The 18542-nt window shown below is 41.9% G+C and overlaps 1 protein-coding gene across 1 annotated transcript in view; it reads right to left on the reverse strand.

Annotated features, from left to right (window-relative positions):
* Positions 1–18542, reverse strand: part of ANTXR2 (ANTXR cell adhesion molecule 2) — a 269460-nt gene that overhangs the window by 77428 nt on the left and 173490 nt on the right. Inside the window, exons 13-15 of the mRNA XM_044304994.1 lie at positions 16922–17017; positions 12742–12789; positions 10337–10426 (exon numbers count right to left, since the gene is read on the reverse strand). Of these exons, the coding sequence (XP_044160929.1) occupies positions 10337–10426; positions 12742–12789; positions 16922–17017 (234 nt within the window). The remainder of the gene's footprint in view (positions 1–10336; positions 10427–12741; positions 12790–16921; positions 17018–18542) is intronic.

Raw genomic sequence — 18542 nt, forward strand, 5'->3', positions numbered from 1 at the left:
GGTCTGCAAAAAATGCAGACAGCACACCGTGTGCTATCCACATCCGTATGTCCGTTCCGTAGCCCCACAAAAAAAAATATAACATGTCCTATTCTTGTCTGTTTTAGGCATTGTTACAATGGATCCGCAAAAACAAAAATGTATGGCATATGCATGTCATCCATTTTTTATTTTTTTTTAAGATCCGCAATTTGAGGACTGCAAAACACATACAGTCGTGTGCATGTATTATGCCTTATTCAGATGTCAGTGAATCACAGAAGTACTGTATGTTATCCATGTTCTTCATGGACAGCACACGTACCCACTGATTTTAAGGTGTGTAGTCACACATCCGTACCATGGTCCTGGGTTACACCATGTAAACATGCTCTACTTTTGTTCGTGTTTACGGATCCATCATGTGTTTACGATCCAGTATAATCTAAGGGTCCATGAAAAAAAAAAAACACACAAAACATGTATGGCATCCGTGTTTCATGTATCATTGCCAGGAGATCTTGAAATTAATTTTCAGTTGGACAGTGTCCATGGAACACGGATGACACATGGAGGGCAAAAAACAGACCCACGGACCAAACATGGATCCTTCACAGACAGCTTCATGGATGAACCGCACTGACCATATTATCACTATCATCACGGACCCAGTAGTGTAAATAAGGCCTTGGGACACTGTCACACAGTCAGTCTATGAGCATTGATTTACATCAGTGATTGTAAGCCAAATCCAGGTGCAGGTCAAACACACAGAACAGCTGCAAACCTTTCCATTATACCTTATCTCCATGTAGCCCCCACTACAGGTTTTGGTTTACACTCACTGACGGAAATCACAAATCAACAACGACCAAACACGGACTGTGTGAAAGTCACCTTAAGCATATCTACTATTTACCACATGATAATCTAATAAACTGGTTTAACTACTTTTGGATTGACCCTATTTTGATTCAGTTAATTTTTAGCATTAGTTATACAATGAGGGTCTTTTATTTCTATATTTCCACCCTTTCATCCAATACAGTTGTGGCTAAGTAATTTTTTCCATATCCCCCAAAACAAAGCTCTCCACACAAGCTAGACAGACCCAGTACACTATGTATTCATCTGATCTAAGCTCAAATAGAAGATACAAAGAACAGTCTTACACTGCTGATTTATTATGATGTCACTGTTGCATTTTCTACAGCTTTTGAATATTCTAAAACATTTCAATTATGGTGGCAGCACTTAAAGGAGAACTGTGCTAATTTGTGACCGTGAATCAATGCTGAAAAATATTTCACACTAGTACTAAAATCTTCTGCCAGGCTGTTCCGGCGGTGGAACAGAATGCCGAAGTTCATAGTATCTGGCATAGCCGACATTGCTTGCACCGCCAGAGCTCATTGACTCTAAGCGGACCCATCGGGAATACAGCCTATTTCCTACATACTGTATATACTCGAGTATAAGCCGACCCGAATATAAGCCGAGGCCCCTAATTTTACCCCCCAAAAATTGGAAAATTATTGACTCGAGTATAAGACTAGGGTGGGAAATGCAGAAGCTACTGGTAAATTTTCTAAAATAAAAATAGATACTGTACCAATAAAATTACATTAATTGAGGCATCAGTAGGTTAAAGGTTTTTGAATATTTATTTCAAAGAAAAACAATATGGTATCAACAATAACTTTAACAGTACAAAAACCAACTAAAGCGAATATTCGATTTTTGGGAAAATACCAGTTCATGCAAATTTTTATGCGAAAATTTGAATGCGATTTTTTTGCGAATTTTCGCAATCAAGACCTAGACTCGAGTATAAGACGAGGGGGCTTTTTGAGCACAAAAATATGTGCCAAAAAACTCGTCTTATACTCGAGTATATACGGTAAGTACCAGGATTCGGCTGAACAAAAGAAATGCTGCAAGCACCACTAATGCCAGAAATAGGCCGGATCTCCGGCGGGTCCCTTTATAGTCAATAGGACCTGGCTGTGTACAATGAGCCCCATCTGGAACAGCCTGCCAGAAGATTTTAACGCTAGTGGATACTAACCTTATTCAAAATGAAAAAATTTAGAAAATAAACTAAATTTCCATTAACAATTACATTAGATTGATTTGTTAAGGATGTGGCCTAGTTTGGTACTTAAGGCTCAGCTTTTTATTTTTGTTTTCATTTATTGATCTGCACATTTCAAAAGACATAACGGTTTTGTTTTTCCATCAACATGTAGCTGTATAAGGGCTTGGTTTATGTGGGACAAGTTGAACGTTTCAATGGAACTATTTTGAGGCATTTACATCAGGTCTATTGCATAACTTGTAATACATTTTGCGGATGACAGTGCGGAAAAAAAACGTTGCAATTCCGCCATTGTTCTTCACGTTTTTTTTATGGTGTTCAATGTGTGCTAATAACACTTTACATTTTATACAGTATATACAGATTGGGGGTGATGGGGACAGTGAGGGTATACAGTATATACAGACTAGAGGTGATGGGGACAAAGAAGATATACAGTATATACAGATTAGAGGTGATGGCGACAGTGAAATTATACAGTATATACAGATTATAGGTGATGGGGATAGTGATATTATATAGTATGTACAGATTTGAAGTGATGGGAACAGTGAGGGTATACAGTATATAGAGATTGGAGGTGATGGGGACAGTGATATTATATAGTATATACAGATTTGAAGTGATGGGAACAGTGAGGGTATACAGTATAGAGTGATTAGAGGTGATGGGGACAGTGATGGTATACAGTATATAGAGATTGGAGGTGATAGGGACAGAGAGGATATACAGTATATACAGACTAGAGGTGATGGGGACAGTAATGATACAGTATATACAAATTGGAGGTGATGGTGACAGAGAAGGTATACTGTATATACAGATTGGAGGTGGTGGGGACAGTGAGGGTATACAGTATATACAGACTAGAGGTGATGGGGACAAAGAAGATATACAAGTATATACAGATTAGAGGTGATGGGGACAGTGATATTACATAGTATATACAGATTTGAAGTGATGGGAACAGTGAGGGTATACAGTATAGAGTGATTAGAGGTGATGGGGACAGTGATGGTATACAGTATATAGAGATTAGAGGTGATGGGGACAGAGAGGATATACAGTATATACAGACTAGAGGTGATGGGGACAGTAATGATACAGTATATACAAATTGGAGGTGATGGTGACAGAGAAGGTATACTGTATATACAGATTGGAAGTGATAGGGACAGTGAGGGTATACAGTATATACATACTAGAGGTGATGGGGAGACAGCAGTGTGTGTATATGTAAAGCATTGAGACATTGAGGCTGGCTGCCTCATCATACTGTATATTAGAGATCATACAGCATAGTGGAGTGACTAGACGGTCCTGTAGGCACATGCACTGCACAGATTTACTGTGCTAGGTTCACAAATATGTGTGCTATTTGCTCACTGAAAGTCACACTTTACACAAGCCTGCGTGCAAGATGTAACTTCAGTGAGCAGATAACACAGACATCGGGGGCCATTTATGAAGACCAGCGATTTCTAGTATTGATATCCCCCTTCATCATAAATTTAGTGCATGCTCCGGCAGTCCTCGATTTCAGTAACCATTTACACCAGAAAACTGGTGTGATAATATACAGTGCTGCCCAGAATTATTCATACCCGTGGCAAATTTTGACTTAAAGGGGTTGTCCGGGTTCAGAGCTGAACCCGGACATACCCTTATTTTCACCCCGGCAGCCCCCCTGAGCCTAGCATTGGAGCATCTCATGCTCCGATGCGCTCCCGTGCCCTGCGCTAGATCGCGCAGGGCACAGGCTCTTGTGTTTTCAATAACACACTGCCGGGCGGTAACTTCCGCCCAGCGGTGTGTTCGGTGACGTCACCGGCTCTGAGGGGCGGGCTTTAGCTCTGCCCTAGCCGTTTTACTGGCTAGGGCAGAGCCAAATCCCGCCCATCAGTGCCAGTGACGTCACCGGGCTTCCTGTCAGCCCCATAGAGAGCCCCGGTACGTCACCGGAACTCAGAAAAATGCCTTTGCCCTGTGCAATTTAGCGCAGGGCAAAGGAGAGCATCGGAGCATGAACTGCTCCGATGCTCATGTCAGGGGGGCTGCCGGGGTGAAAATGGAGGTATGTCCAGGTTCAGCTCTGAACCTGGACAACCCCTTTAAAGTTACTTTTATTCAACCAGAAAGTAATTCTTGACGGGAAATGACATAGGTGTCTCCCAAAAGATAATAAGACGATGTACAAGAGGAATTATTGTGGAAAAACAACATTTCTCAGCTTTTATTTACATTTGAGCAAAAAGTGTCCAGTCCAAAATTATTCATACCCTTTACAAACTGTTGCAGTCTGTGGGAAAAATCTAAAGTTCTATACCATTCCAAATAGTCCAAGCTGTTCTAAAGCATCCTAATTACCCTGATCAATTGGGAACAGCTGTTTTAATCAACTCAGCAGGTGAAAAACAGCAGCTCTCTGCAGTTGGTTTGTGGACTGACAAAGGAGCTCAGTGAGGACCTGCGGCTTCGCATTGTGGCTGCTCACAAGTCAAGAAAGGGCTACAAGGCCATTTCTAAATGTTTTCAAGTTCCAGTGGCTACAGTGCAAAGTATTAAAAAATACAAGATGTTCCGCACTGTGGAAAATCTCAGAGGACGTGGTTGGAAGCCAAAAGTGACACCTGTGCTGGCCAGGAGGATAGTTAGAGAGGTGAAAAAGAATCCAAGGATCACCACCAAGGCCATCCTGGTGAATCTGGGCTCTGCTGGTGGCAATGTCTCAAGGCAGACAATCCAACGGACACTGCACACTACTGGGTTCCATGGATGCAGACCAAGGAGGATGCCACTTCTCCAGATAAGGCACACAAAAGATTGCTTGGCCTTTGCAAAAGGTCACCTGGACAAAGAAGTAGACTTCTGGTCTTCTGTGTTATGGTCAGATGAAACAAAAATTTATTGTTTGGTCACAATGATGTTTCCTTCATTTGGCGTAAAAAAGGAGAAGCCTGCAAGCCAAACAACACCATCCCCACTGTCAAACATGGTGGTGGGAACCTAATGCTTTGGGGGTGTTTTTCAGCCAATGGAAGACAGAACCTAATCACAGTAAACGGCACCATGAAAAAAGAGCAATTCATGAGGATTCTCAACGACAACATCAAGCAGTCTACAGAGAAACTTGGCCTTGGGCACCAGTAGACATTTCAGCATGACAATGACCCAAAACACACAGCAAAAGTGGTGAAGAAATGGTTAGCAGACAACAACATTAACGTTTTGGAGTAGCCCAGCCAGAGCCCAGACTTGAATCCAATTGAGAATCTGTGGAGGGAGCTAAAGATCAGGGTGATGGCAAGAAGACCCTCCAACCTAAAAGATTTGGAGCTCATTGCTAAAGATGAATGGGCAAAAATACCTGTGGAGACATGCAAAAAGCTGGTCTGCAATTATAGGAAGCGTTTGATTGCTGTAATAGCCAATAAAGGCTTTTCTATTGATTATTGAGAAGGGTATGAATAATTTTGGACTGGACACTTTTTGCTCAAATGTAAAAAAAAGCTGAGAAATGTTTTTTTCCCCCCACAATAATGCCTCTTGTACATCGTCTTATTATCTTTTGGGAGACACCTATGTCATTTCCCATAAAAAAATTACTTGCTGGTTGAATAAAAGTAATTTTAAGTCAAAATGAATAATAATGGGCATCACTATATCTGTTTGTGTTCATGGCCCAGCTGACATCACACGCTATTTCCCACTTTACGCAAAAGCTTCATGATTTTAACTTGTAACTAGAGATGAGCGTATTGACGTTGATGAAGTGGAATTGATCCAAATTTCAGGAAAAATTCTATTTGCACCGAATGCGAATTTCCTCACGCTTCGTGGTAACGAATAACATTTTTTCCTAAAATGGCTGCTGCACGTGTAAGGACATGGAACAAGGAACTTTGGGAACGAGAGATCACCCACAATGACATGCAATCATCAGCCAGAAAGCTCTGTGATGTGACAGCCTTATAAATAGCCTCAGCCATCTTGGATTCAGCAATTTTCCAGTGTACTTAGTGCAGGGACAGACGTCAGCAGGCACTAGGGACAGTGGTAGAAAAGACTTTAAAACTTTTATTTTGCTGTATAGTAGTTCAGGGAAAGGATAGGGAGGAATCATTCCACAGTATTGCAGCAGAACAGGGTTCAGTAGGGGAGGTTACAGCCTGGGTAATAGGAACAGTCCTATTAAACCTTGCTGCACTGACTGCGGATCCAAATTACCATTATACAGCTCTGTAATTCCAGCAAACCGTTCTTTTTATTGGGGTGCAAGTGCTGTTTGATACAGCCATTAAAAAGGGTTTATTACAAGGAAAAAAATTCTACGGCTTATTTGCCCTTGTGCGGTGCAGTTATATGTTCTAAAGCATTTTTTGGCTTGTATTAGTGGGAAAAAAGGGCTTTGTGTGGTGAAGTGAGAAAATTACAGCCCTTTTTTGCATGTATTAGTGGTAAAAAAAATATATATTTGTAGTTCAGCGAAGCAGTTATATGTTCTAAAACCCTTTTTGGTCTGTATCAGTGGCAAAAAAATATATATTATTATTAATTTTCTGCAGTGCAGTTATATGTTCTAAAGCCTTTTGTGGCGTGTATAAGTGGAAAAAAGTAAGGACCTTTTTTGCTGTCCAGCGGTGCAGTTATATGTTCTAAAGCCTTCTTAGTTTAAAAAAAAGGGCTTATTACCTGTTGTGTGGATAAGTGAGAAAATTGCAGACTTTTTTGGGGGGTGTTTTAATTTCCTTTTTATTTATTTATTTGATCTAACAGTATGTCAAACAGAGAAGTGCCAGGCCCTGTACAGGTGAGTGGAAGAGGCCTAACTGTTTCTGGTGCAGGCACAGGTTGCAGCGGAGTAAGGGGATGTGGCAGCAGGAGTCGCATCAAGAGGCATGAGCTCCTGGTGTAATCTAGTGGTCGTGTCTTGACCAGCAACCTAGCGGTTCTTGAATGGTTGATTCGATCATCCACTTAGTCTCAAGTGACATCAGACACCACCATCCAAAAGTCAGTGTGCTCGTCAGACACAACCCTTAGTTGGCATGGCCCAGGAGTAGGCCCTGTGCCCTCACCTGTCCTCAACCTGCCTCTGTCCTTTTCTGTTCCCTCAGCCAGACTAGTAGTATATACTGTGGGCTCAGCTACACTATACAGCAAGGATGAGCTACTATAGAATAGTCAGCAGCTACTGGCCAGCCAAGATGTGAAGGAGACATCCGCTGCTTCCTCCGGTAGGCAGGCAAGTAGTGATGAGGAGAGTGGCGTGGGAGTTAGTGTTGTGAGCGGTCAATACATGTTTATGGCCCACTGGGAGAATGTGGTTCTTGCACAGCAACACCAGCAACTTGGCCAAGTGACGCCGCTTCCGCCTCCACGTTCTCAGGCTGTTGGTCCTGCGACAATGTCTGCCTCTGCCTCCTCATCCTCCAACATGTCCTCAGCCTCCACTGCAGGGACAATACACAGTGCACCTCCAGCATACCACATGTGCCAGGCACGGCAGTGTCACGCTGTTCTACACCTCATTTGCCTATGCATATGGAGGAAGAACTGCTCTGTGTCCTTCATCAAGAAATCAAATCCTGTCTTTCTCCGCGACAACTCAAAATCGGAATCGTCGTGACCGACAACGGAAAGAACATGGTGTCGGCAGTGCGTCAAAGAGGGCTGAGCTATGTGCCCTGCATGGCACATGTGTTCAATCTGGTTGTCAAGCGGTTCCTGAAGTCTTCCACCCATCTGCAAGACATCCTAAAAATGGCCAGGAAACTTTGCATGCACTTCAGCCACTAGTACACCGCAAAGCACACCCTTCTTGAGGCTGATATGCAACTTTTCCACCCGTTGGAATTCCACCCTCGATATGTTGGACCGACTATACGAACAGAGAAATGCCATAAACGATTTCTTGATGATCCAAGTGGTCAGGAGTACTCCCCTGTGTAACTCCGATGTCAGCCAGTGGCAGGTCATATGTGACACCTGCCATTTGCTCAGGCCCTTTGAGGAGGCCACGTTATTTGTCAGTTGCCAGGACTATGGACTGAACAATGTCATTCCACTGCTTTATGTCCTGGACCAGATGCTGGTAAATCTGGCTGGCCAGGTGACTGGTGACATGGCACCTAGATCTCACAGCCACATAAGTCCTGTGGGGGCTGAACTGGAGGAGGAGGACATTGGAGCACAAGGATTGTGTAGCGAAATGGGCAGTTTTTCTACACAGGTGACAGGAGAGGAGGAGCAGGAGCAGCCAGAAGAGCTACAGGGCGATGAGGAAGACGAGGCAGAGGACCCAGACACACAATGGCAGTATGCAGTGTATATGGAGGCAGGGAGTCCCTCTAAATCACTTGCACAAATGGCCCAATGCCTACTTGCTTGCTTAGTGACAGCCGAATTGTCACCATTCGGCAGAGGGATGACTTCTGGCTCTCCACCTTGTTGGACCCTCGCTACCAGTCCATAATGGGGGCCTTTTTTACACTGAAAAAAGGGCTGAAAGGGAGGACAAACTGAACTACTGTAGAGACATCCTATGTAGTGAGTTGGCCGCTGCCTATCTACGCCATTGTCTATCCTCTTGCAGGTCTCACGGGGGTGCCCTCTGCTCTCATATTTCTCTGCCATGGCTGCTGTGGCAGGGTGGGGGGTAGGAGTAGTTCCAGCTCCATCAGCAGCATCTTGATCCGCTGGACTACTTGGCAGCCAAACTGGATTTGTGATCGCAACTGGCAGAGTTTGCCCTGGAAAAGCTGTCCTTCCCGGCCAGTAGTCAGAGAGGGTGTTTAGTGTGGTGGGGGCCATAGTTACCCCAAGAAGAACTCGCCTGTCCACCCAAAATGTGGAGAGACTGACCTTTGTCAAGATGAATCAGGCGTGGATCAGCCAGAATTTCCACCCACCAATGCCTGATGCATCAGTCTAGATCATCCATGGTGCCACACCAACACTTTGACAAAAGAGAACGGTTTCTTCTGGCTACCTGCCTCAGCTACTATTCTGATGCTTCCACCTGCCTGATGCCACACACCTGATGCCAAGTGCTCCTTCTTTCACCCACCATCTTCAGCTGGTACTGGTATTGCCACACACCTCCCCACTCTGTCAACGGGTCACTCTGTGGTCTCCTGATCCTGCTGCCACCTCCACACTGTCATTGTGCCACCCTGTGGCCTCCTCCTGATGCTGCTGCTGCCACCTCCACACTGTTATTGTGCCACTCTGTGGCCTCCTCATGCTGCTTTCAGCTCACCACTATGTCATAGGACCACTCTGTGGACTTCTCATGCTGTTCCCACTGTTCCCACTTCATGACTGGGCCACTATTTTACCTTTCAGTCTGGCTGACATCATCATTTATTTGACCCTTCTTCTGATCTGCCAGAAGGAAGGAAAAATTTGATGCACAACGGATCCTGTCTATGTTGCAGCTGTAAGGCCTGCATGATATGGTCCCAATTTTGCATGACAATTGGATTATGATTTGGTAGCCAAAAGCAGGAGTGGGTACAAAACACATAAGAAATGCAAATATTCCATTCACGTGTCATCTCTGTTTTGGATCCACTTTTCTTGGCTTTAGCAATACTGATGGATTAATGACCAAATGCTGACCGAGTGAAGGCGGATGCTCCACAGACAGGATCATTTTTTTGGGGGTTATTGTTCTGACGGTTCAGAGGAAGGTCAAAATAATCAGTGACGTCAACACAAACTTACTGCTGACACCCAGTCCACTCTGTCGGGAGGGGGGACTCTACTTGTATAAGCGTTTAATAGAACAGGTTCTGTAGAAATCTATGTGTAATCAGTAAATTAATGTAAAAGGAGTGCGCTCTTTCACGCTATAGTAGAATCTTTGGCCTCTGCACGGTTCTTTATACCTGGCACTAACATTGACCTATAAGGCTGAGTTCACACTTGAGTTATTTGGTCAGTTTTGTCCCTTTAACTGCCCAAGTAAGTGAAGTGTTCAGTCATTCTAAGAGCAACGCCTGTCATCTACATGTCATACTGACTCAGAGTATTGTTTCACTACCAGAGCAGTCTCACTATGCGTGTTGCTGCAAGGCACAGCGTTCTACACCACTATACAGGCTCTCTGCAGCCAGGAAATAGCCGCTTTTTAATGCGATTCGACATGAATAAAGTCAGATCAAACCAAATTTTTTTGAAAAATTCGGCAAACCGGCCGAATCGAATTTTTGAGAAATTCGCTCATCTCTACTTGTAACACATAACGCAACTAACCTCCATCCTTTTAATTCCACCAACACCACGGCCGCCATAGTAGCTAGCATCCACTGTAGGCCATTTCTTATTGGAAAGTTCTTCTGGCTCCTATATAAATAAATGTAAAAGGTATTAAATAGGGATAAAAATTGAGTAATACAAGAAGCTTACCAAAATTAATTTTGATTTTTGCAAATATTGGTGTATATTGGTTTTAAATGCTCTATTGGTTTTGTTTTATTTTATTTATTACTGGCATTTTAGAAATATATCATTAATAGTTATGGTTCAACTCTTTACACCTCTGTTGAAACTTATGGTTTGAATTTATGTTTTGTGGAAGGTATTCCTTAGGCCTCTTTCACACTACAGTATGTTGCATTCAGTGTTTTGCGTTCCGTTTTTCACGGATCCGTTGTTCCGTTTTTTGCTTCCGTTGTGGTTCCGTTTCCGTTCCGTTGTTCCGTTCCGTTTTTCCGTATGGCAAATACAGTATACAGTAATTTCATATTAAAAATTGGGCTGGGCATAACATTTTCAATTGATGGTTCCGCAAAAAACGGAACGGATACGGAAGACATACGGATGCATTTCCGTATGTGTTCCGTTTTTTTTGCGGCCCCATTGACTTGAATGGAGCCACGGACTGTGATTCTCGGCCAAATATAGGACATGTTCTATCTTTTCAACGGAACGGAAAAACGGAAATACGGAAACGGAATGCATACGGAACACATTCAGTTTTTTTGCGGAACCATTGAAATGAATGGTTCCGTATACGGACCGTATACGGAACGCAAAAAACGGACCGTATACGGAACGCAAAATACTGTAGTGTGAAAGAGGCCTTACTTGGGACATTTGCTGTGAAATTCCTCAAATTCATTGAAAAATCATTCACACAATCAGTGTTCAGTCAGTGAGTTCCATCAGTGATTTTGAGCCAAAACCAGGTGCGGCTCTACACACAGAACAGGTGCAGATTTTTCCCTTACCCTGGGTTCACACCTGAGCGTTCCTCAAACGCGCGTTTTACGCGCGTTTTTGTCGCGCTTTTTAATGCGCGTTTTTTGTAATAGTAAACGCGCGTTTGACGCGCGTTTGTGTCATTGACTGCAGTGTCCTATGGCCACAAACTCGCGTCAAAACGCCCCAAAGAAGCTCAAGTACTTGTTTGAGCGTCGGGCGTTTTACAGCGCGTTCCCATAGGGAAGCATTGGTTTTCATGTCTTAAGCGTTTTACAGCGCATTTGAACGCGCTGTAAAACGCTCAGGTGTGAACCCAGGGTTATACCTTATGAATGTATAAACTCCAATCCTGGTTTTGGCTCACAAATCACTGACCGAACACTGATGTGTGAATGAGGCATAAGGCATTTTTTTTTACAAATATTGACAGTATTAAACTATAATACTATTTCCGATCGTTGCACTGTGTGAATAGGTCCACTAAACAAATTATAATGAGAAATTGGTTTGCTGCTTGCATTTTTTATTAGGACGTTAAAATCATTATACATAGGCAGCACATCTCTCCAGGGGGGACTATAATGAAAACTGACAATCATGAAGTTGTATGTGCTGAATGATCGCATTCAAGATCATTCAGTTACATACAATTAGGAGGATTGCTACATGTAAATTGCGATGGAGAGCAGGTAAGTATAAATTTTCTGCTTATGAAGGCAGGCTACGTACATTAGTAAAAACTGAATTATTCCCAGAAAACTCCTTTAAGCCCTGGCTGACACATATGTCGAAGCCTTGACAAAGAGCATCCAATGGTCCTCTGCTCACACAGCAACCTACTAGTTTGAATGTATTTTTAGTGTTTTTATTGTGTTTAAAGTGGTCTTCTGCTTTTAGAACATTTTTTAAACTGTTACAAATGTAGCTAAACATGCCCTTGAAGTTCAGGCCTTTCTATAGCACTTTTCTCTGCAGAGCATACAGAATCCATACACTGTAGACAAATATGCGGTGCGCGGATGCTCCTGCCTGTGCCTGTCCCACTGAAAGCTCTGCATAGGATAAATAGGAGTGAGGACATACTCCTATCATACATTGTTGCTTCTGCTTGTCCTCACTCTGCTACAACCTAGCTGCACCGATGTTCTATGGCAGAGGGCCATGGGCCATGGGCCAATAATGTGGTGCAAAAAGGTTGGGGACCGCTGTTCTATAGCATACAATATGTCAGAATTTTTTTTTAGGCCATTTGTAACAGTTTTAGAAAATAAACTTTATAAATGTATACATATACTTTATAAAAGTATAAGTATACAAAAAAGTATACATACTGTAATATTTAATATTATTATGTCTATTATTAAGTTCTAAACAAATTGAAAACTTCGGAAGGAAATTATATGTGTACACATCAAATTTACATTTACAATATACAACATTACACAATTAATTACCTCTTCAACAGGTGCTGGTGGTGGAGGTGGAGGTGGATCTTTGATTACCTAAAAAAAAAAAAAAATACCCGATATATTAATATATGCACTTTAGTAAAACTGCACTTATATTATAGCATACCGCATATCCTAATCGACTACACAAATTTTATAGTCTACATTACAACAATATCTTTGCACATGTGTTTAGTCACTTTTATTTACTGATAACGAAAGTGAATTATCCATGGTCATAGTGATTGGGGAGGTGTGCATTCTAAGTCGCATCATGGGATACATTTAATTTAAATTACACTATACAATAAGTAAATGATCATCTTATGGTGATTATTATTATATCATACTTACATTTTGTATGTTTTCTTTCTTTTTAAGTAAAAACTTTTTAAAAGGACTTTCTTTATATCACTAAATGATTTTCACTGCACGCTTATCATGGGTTCAGTCAGAATCTGCCATAACTAAGGATGGAGAACCACTGAAGACAGTGTGATGAGAGACTAATTGTTAAAAAGGCTCTGACAGCATGATCAACACTATTAAACCAGACATACTGACTGCTAGGGCTCATAATGCTGCTTAAAATTATATCTTTCTTTTGTCTGTATGCTAAACAGCTGCAGAGATATCTGCATTTGTATTCATATGCAAATGAACAAGTTGGAGCATCAGGGGATGGGGCTTAACCTTTGGAGCACTGTTTTGTAACACGCCCCGATGCTCTGCACACTCCCCCCTCCCCTTGATTGACAGGACCAGACATCATCATGCTGAGGATAGAGGTGTGTCCTAGCAGCTACATAATATATACACTATGTACTATAGCTTTACCACACTGAGATCTGCTCAGAAAGCTAATCTACATATCACTGCTTTAGGCCTCATGCACACGACCGTTGTGTGTTTTGCGGTCCGCAAATTGCGGATCCACAAAACACGGATGGCGCCCGTGTGAGTTCCGCAGTTTGCGGAACGGCACAGACAGCCATTAATATAACTGCCTATTCTTGTCAGCAAAACGTGGACAAGAATAGGACAGGTTATTTATTTTTTTGTGGACCATGGAACAGAGCAACGGATGTAGACAGCACACGCATCTTTTGTGGCCCCATTGAAGTGAATGGGTCCACATCCGAGCCGCAGTTTTGGCTATACGGAGCAAAACAACCACCGTGTGCATGAGGCCTAATTCAAGAGCACAATATATTATTATGAAGATACCAGTAATATGTGTGTTAGCTTATAAGCATGGGAAAAAAAACTGCCTACTCTATGTAAAAAGGCTATAGCTTAGTGATAATTGCCCAGCCTTGTATCTCCATATAACTTGAACTTCCTCCAGCAGCACAGAGACAATGAGACTGGCGTCTAAATTGCCAGACTTAATAAATGTGCCCCATAAACTTTTATTATGGGTAAAATGACGGAGACAAAAAATATCTAAAGAAAAAAATCTGATAGTCTTTCTCAAGGTTCAAACCTAGAATCTCTACATGCCACTCCTAAAATGAGACTGAACGATATACTGTAGATAAATGTTTCAGGTGTGGAGAGGAATATGCAAGGTTGATGCATTTAATATGGAGGTGCCCAAGACTTTTTAGATACTGGTCAGAAATATTAATAAGGATCAATAAAATCTATGGAGTACAGTTCTATAGAGATCAGATAGTATGTGTGTTAAGGGGTATGAAACACTTGAATTTAAAAAGAAGTAAGAGACAAGCAGTATGCAAGATACTTTATCAGGCCAGATTATATTATATTATAACATAATAGAATAATGGAAGGCAACGGAACCATCCTCATTGATGCAATGGAAGAGTGAAGTAGGTAATATGTTAAAAATAGAAAAAGTAGCATACCAGAATTAGGGTAAAGGTTATAAAATTCATCAGATGTGGAAACCCTGGCTCAATCAAAGAGAAATAGCCCTTATAAAGTTGATCATGCTGACAGAGCCTCTTCAATCATCATCATATACAGCGAAACTGACAAGTGAGCTAATGAAAATTATTTTCAGATATGGATGCATCTAATAGTTCTTTACATTTCTTTTAACGATAAAGGTGAAATTCACCATAGTACGCTACTGTACATCCTCTTTTAAAAACAATGGGATTCTGCTATATACTATATTTCCTTAGAACATGTGCATATGCAGCAAGTATTTTTATGTGTGGAAATTACCTGTCATAATCTGCATGTGTGCCGTACCAATTTGGCCACTAATTGTGAATTTTGCAGCAGATTTTAGAGATTGCTAAGTATTTACACAATGATGCAATCTCTGACAATGGATTTCCAAGAGTACTGAAATGAGACATACTTGGGGCAATTAACTGAGCTAAAAGAGACAAGACTCTGGCTCAGTTTGCACCAGATAACTGGCGTCCATGCCATGCAGAGTTGCTTAAATAGGACCTTTCATGGGTCCAAACATCATAAACTAAGTATCAGGATACGTAGGGCATAGTGCAGGGATCTAACTGCACTTACTATTTTTTCTGGGCGGAACAATGAGGAGGAGACTGATTCTTTCTCCGTGGGCATCTCCTTTTCCATGGCTGTAGCGCTGTCCAATCGCAGCAAAGAGCATCACAGCCAGTAAGAAAAAAAAAACTCACCTTCTCCCTGACTGTGACTCTCTCCACTGCGATTGGACAGCGCTACAGCCATGGAAAAGCAGACGCCCACGGAGACTCAGTCTCCTCCTCATTGTTCCGATGCTAAAATGAGCATACCAGGCTGGAGAATACAATGGGGGCCACAGCGGGCGAACGGAGCGGTGCCGAGAAAAAAATAGTAAATGTAGTTAGTTCCGTGCACAATGCCCTACATATCCTGATACTTAGTTTATAATGTCTGGACCCATAAAAAAGGTCCTTTTTAAAATTGCAACAACAAGAACCAAACTTGTGCCAATATTCTGGTGCAAAGTAAACCAACCAATAGGTGGTGGTAGTGTCTAATATGTCTTTAAATGTACCAAATTCATCATACAGCGTGAGCCACTATGATACATTTGTTACATCTTCAGACTACTTCATTTTGTAAAAAGGGAAAGAAGAACAAAGACTCATTTTCCAGTAATACAGGAAGATGACAGAGAAATAGCAGATGCTTTTAAAAAAAAAAAAAATTCCTCTTTTTACATTTTTTCCTGTTAGCGTGCAAAACGGGTCAGCTTACCTATGCATTACCAGCTTTTAGGCAAAAAATGTTGATTGCTTTGTCCAGTAACAATATCAAATTAAAAACTGCATTCATGATAATCTGGCCATAGTTTGGATATCCAAATGAAAGTGCAGTCCATCAAAAACTACAGTATATATCCACTAGTAGAGATTAGAAAAGCTACCAATATTAAAACTATTAGCAGTGGCCGACAAGACAGCACTGTGAAAATGGAGAAACCACCAGCAGGATGAAACACATTAAATTGTAGATTAAATGGAATATTGTTTTATACCTAAAATAAATGTATTTTTTTTTACAATGGATTAACATATAACAGATGATGGACTATAATGGACTACACAATACAGTAATTTCATTCCAAGTACATTTTTAAAATATTTTAGTATGGATGGACCAGGTAAGCCTCCCTGTTAAGCTGTCTCCTCTAAAACATAAAGACAATGATTTTAGAGAATATGTAAACATCTGGCTTATCACTTGTGTCCAAGACACCATATGGAGGATGATTTTTATCTATTGTCTCTTTATTGTCTATTTTCCGGACTTCCATTTATGAAAGCATAGATGATCAGGAATCCATACACAAAAAAACAAACAAAAAAACAAACATTGACCCAGGTTTATTAATGTGTCCGAGTCTAAAATCTGCCTAAAAAGTGGTGCAATTTGGTGCATCTAGGGTTTTACGACCTGTACAACAAGGGGTGATGCTTAGCAGAAAGGGGTGGAGTTTTGTGGGACAGGGTCAGAGCCTAGGGTGCACCATTTTGCACCAAAATCTGTCTCAAATAAGCCAACCAATAGTTAGTATAGAGTCAGAGAAAAGTATCTACCTTTGCACCTGCATCAGATTTATCATCCAACCTGTGCCCCTGTGAAAAATGCGGTGCAGGACTAGACAGCCTGTCTAAGCTTAAGCCATCTTTAGGATTAGTAAATCTGGGACATAATTTGTAAGTTATTCTTAGAAATATCTTACCACTTTGCAGCAGAGAGGCCAAAACCACCAAAATAATGCAAGTGCTATCAAAAGCAAGATGACAAGTATGGCAATGATGGCTGGAAGTCCACTGCTCTGTAAACAAAGCAAAAATAGAGTTACAGTTGAAACCAAAAGTTTACATTACACTTTATAAAAAGACACATACATATGCATGTTTTTCTCAATATCAGAATAAACCTTTCCTGTTTTTGGTCAATTAGGATTACCATAATTATTAATATTTGCCAAATGAGAGAGAGATAATGTTTAAGTGTACATATATTTCATTAATATTTGGTAGCATTGCCATTAAACTGTATGACTTGGGTCAATTGTTTTGGATATCCTTCCACAAGATTCTCACAATAGTTGGTCGGAATTTGGGCCCATTCCCCCGGACAAAACTGGTGTAACATGTTTGTTGGTTGCCTTGCTCGCACCTGCCTTTTCAGCTTTATCCATAAATTTTCAATAGGATTGAGATCAGGGCTTTGTGATGGCCACTCCAAAACATTGACTTTGTTATCCTTAAGCCACTTTGTAACCAGTTTGGCAGTATGCTTCAGGTCATTGTCCATTGTCATGTGCTTTTATTACACTTGCAATAAAGTTCTCTTTGGGTACTTGGTCTGTTTTGCCTGTGTCCTCTGTTTGCACGACGTCCCAGCGGTCTGCCTTGGGTCTCCAGCACGTGACAAGCGGTATGATGGCTGGACATTCCCATCTAGTTTGTACTTGCATATAATTGTTTGTACAGATGAACGCGGCACCTTCAGGGATCTTGAAATTGTACCCAAGGTTGAGCCAGACTTGTGCAAATCCACAATTCTCTTCCTGATATCTTGGCTGATATATTTAGACTATCCCATAATGCTACACAAAGAAGCAGTGTGCTTCAGGTGTGCATTTAAGGCTACTTTCACACCTGCGTTTAGGTGCGGATCCGTCTGGTATCTGCACAGACGCATCCGCACCTATAATGCAAACGCTTAGATCCGTTCAGAACGGATCCGTTTGCATTACCATGAAATAATAAAAAATGCAATGCAAATGGATCCGTTTTAAAATTGAGCCATATTGTGTCAACTTCAAACGGATCCGTCCCCATTGACTTAGGCTACTTTCACACTAGCGTTCGGGCGGATCCGTTCTGAACGGATCCGCTCATATTAATGCAGACGGAGGCTCCGTTCAGTACGGATCCGTCTGCATTAATAACTTTAAAAAAATTCGCAAGTGCGCAAGTAGCCTGCGCGGATCCGTTCAGACTTTCAATGTAAAGTCAATGGGGGACGGATCCGCTTGAAGATTGAGTCAATTGGTGACATCTTCAAGCGGATCCGTTCCCATTGACTTACATTGTAAGTCTGAACGGATCCGCACGCCTCCGCACGGCCAGGCGGACACCCGAACGCTGCAAGCAGCGTTCAGCTGTCCGCCTGTCCGTGCGGAGGCGAGCGGAGCGGAGGCTGAACGCCGCCAGACTGATGCAGTCTGAGCGGATCCGCATCCATTCAGACTGCATCAGGGCTGGACGGAAGCGTTCGGGTCCGCTCGTGAGTCCCTTCAAACGGAGCTCACGAGCGGACCAGCGAACGCTAGTGTGAAAGTAGCCTTA

This window comes from Bufo gargarizans, chromosome 1, assembly GCF_014858855.1.
Source record: "Bufo gargarizans isolate SCDJY-AF-19 chromosome 1, ASM1485885v1, whole genome shotgun sequence".
Taxonomy (NCBI): domain Eukaryota; kingdom Metazoa; phylum Chordata; class Amphibia; order Anura; family Bufonidae; genus Bufo; species Bufo gargarizans.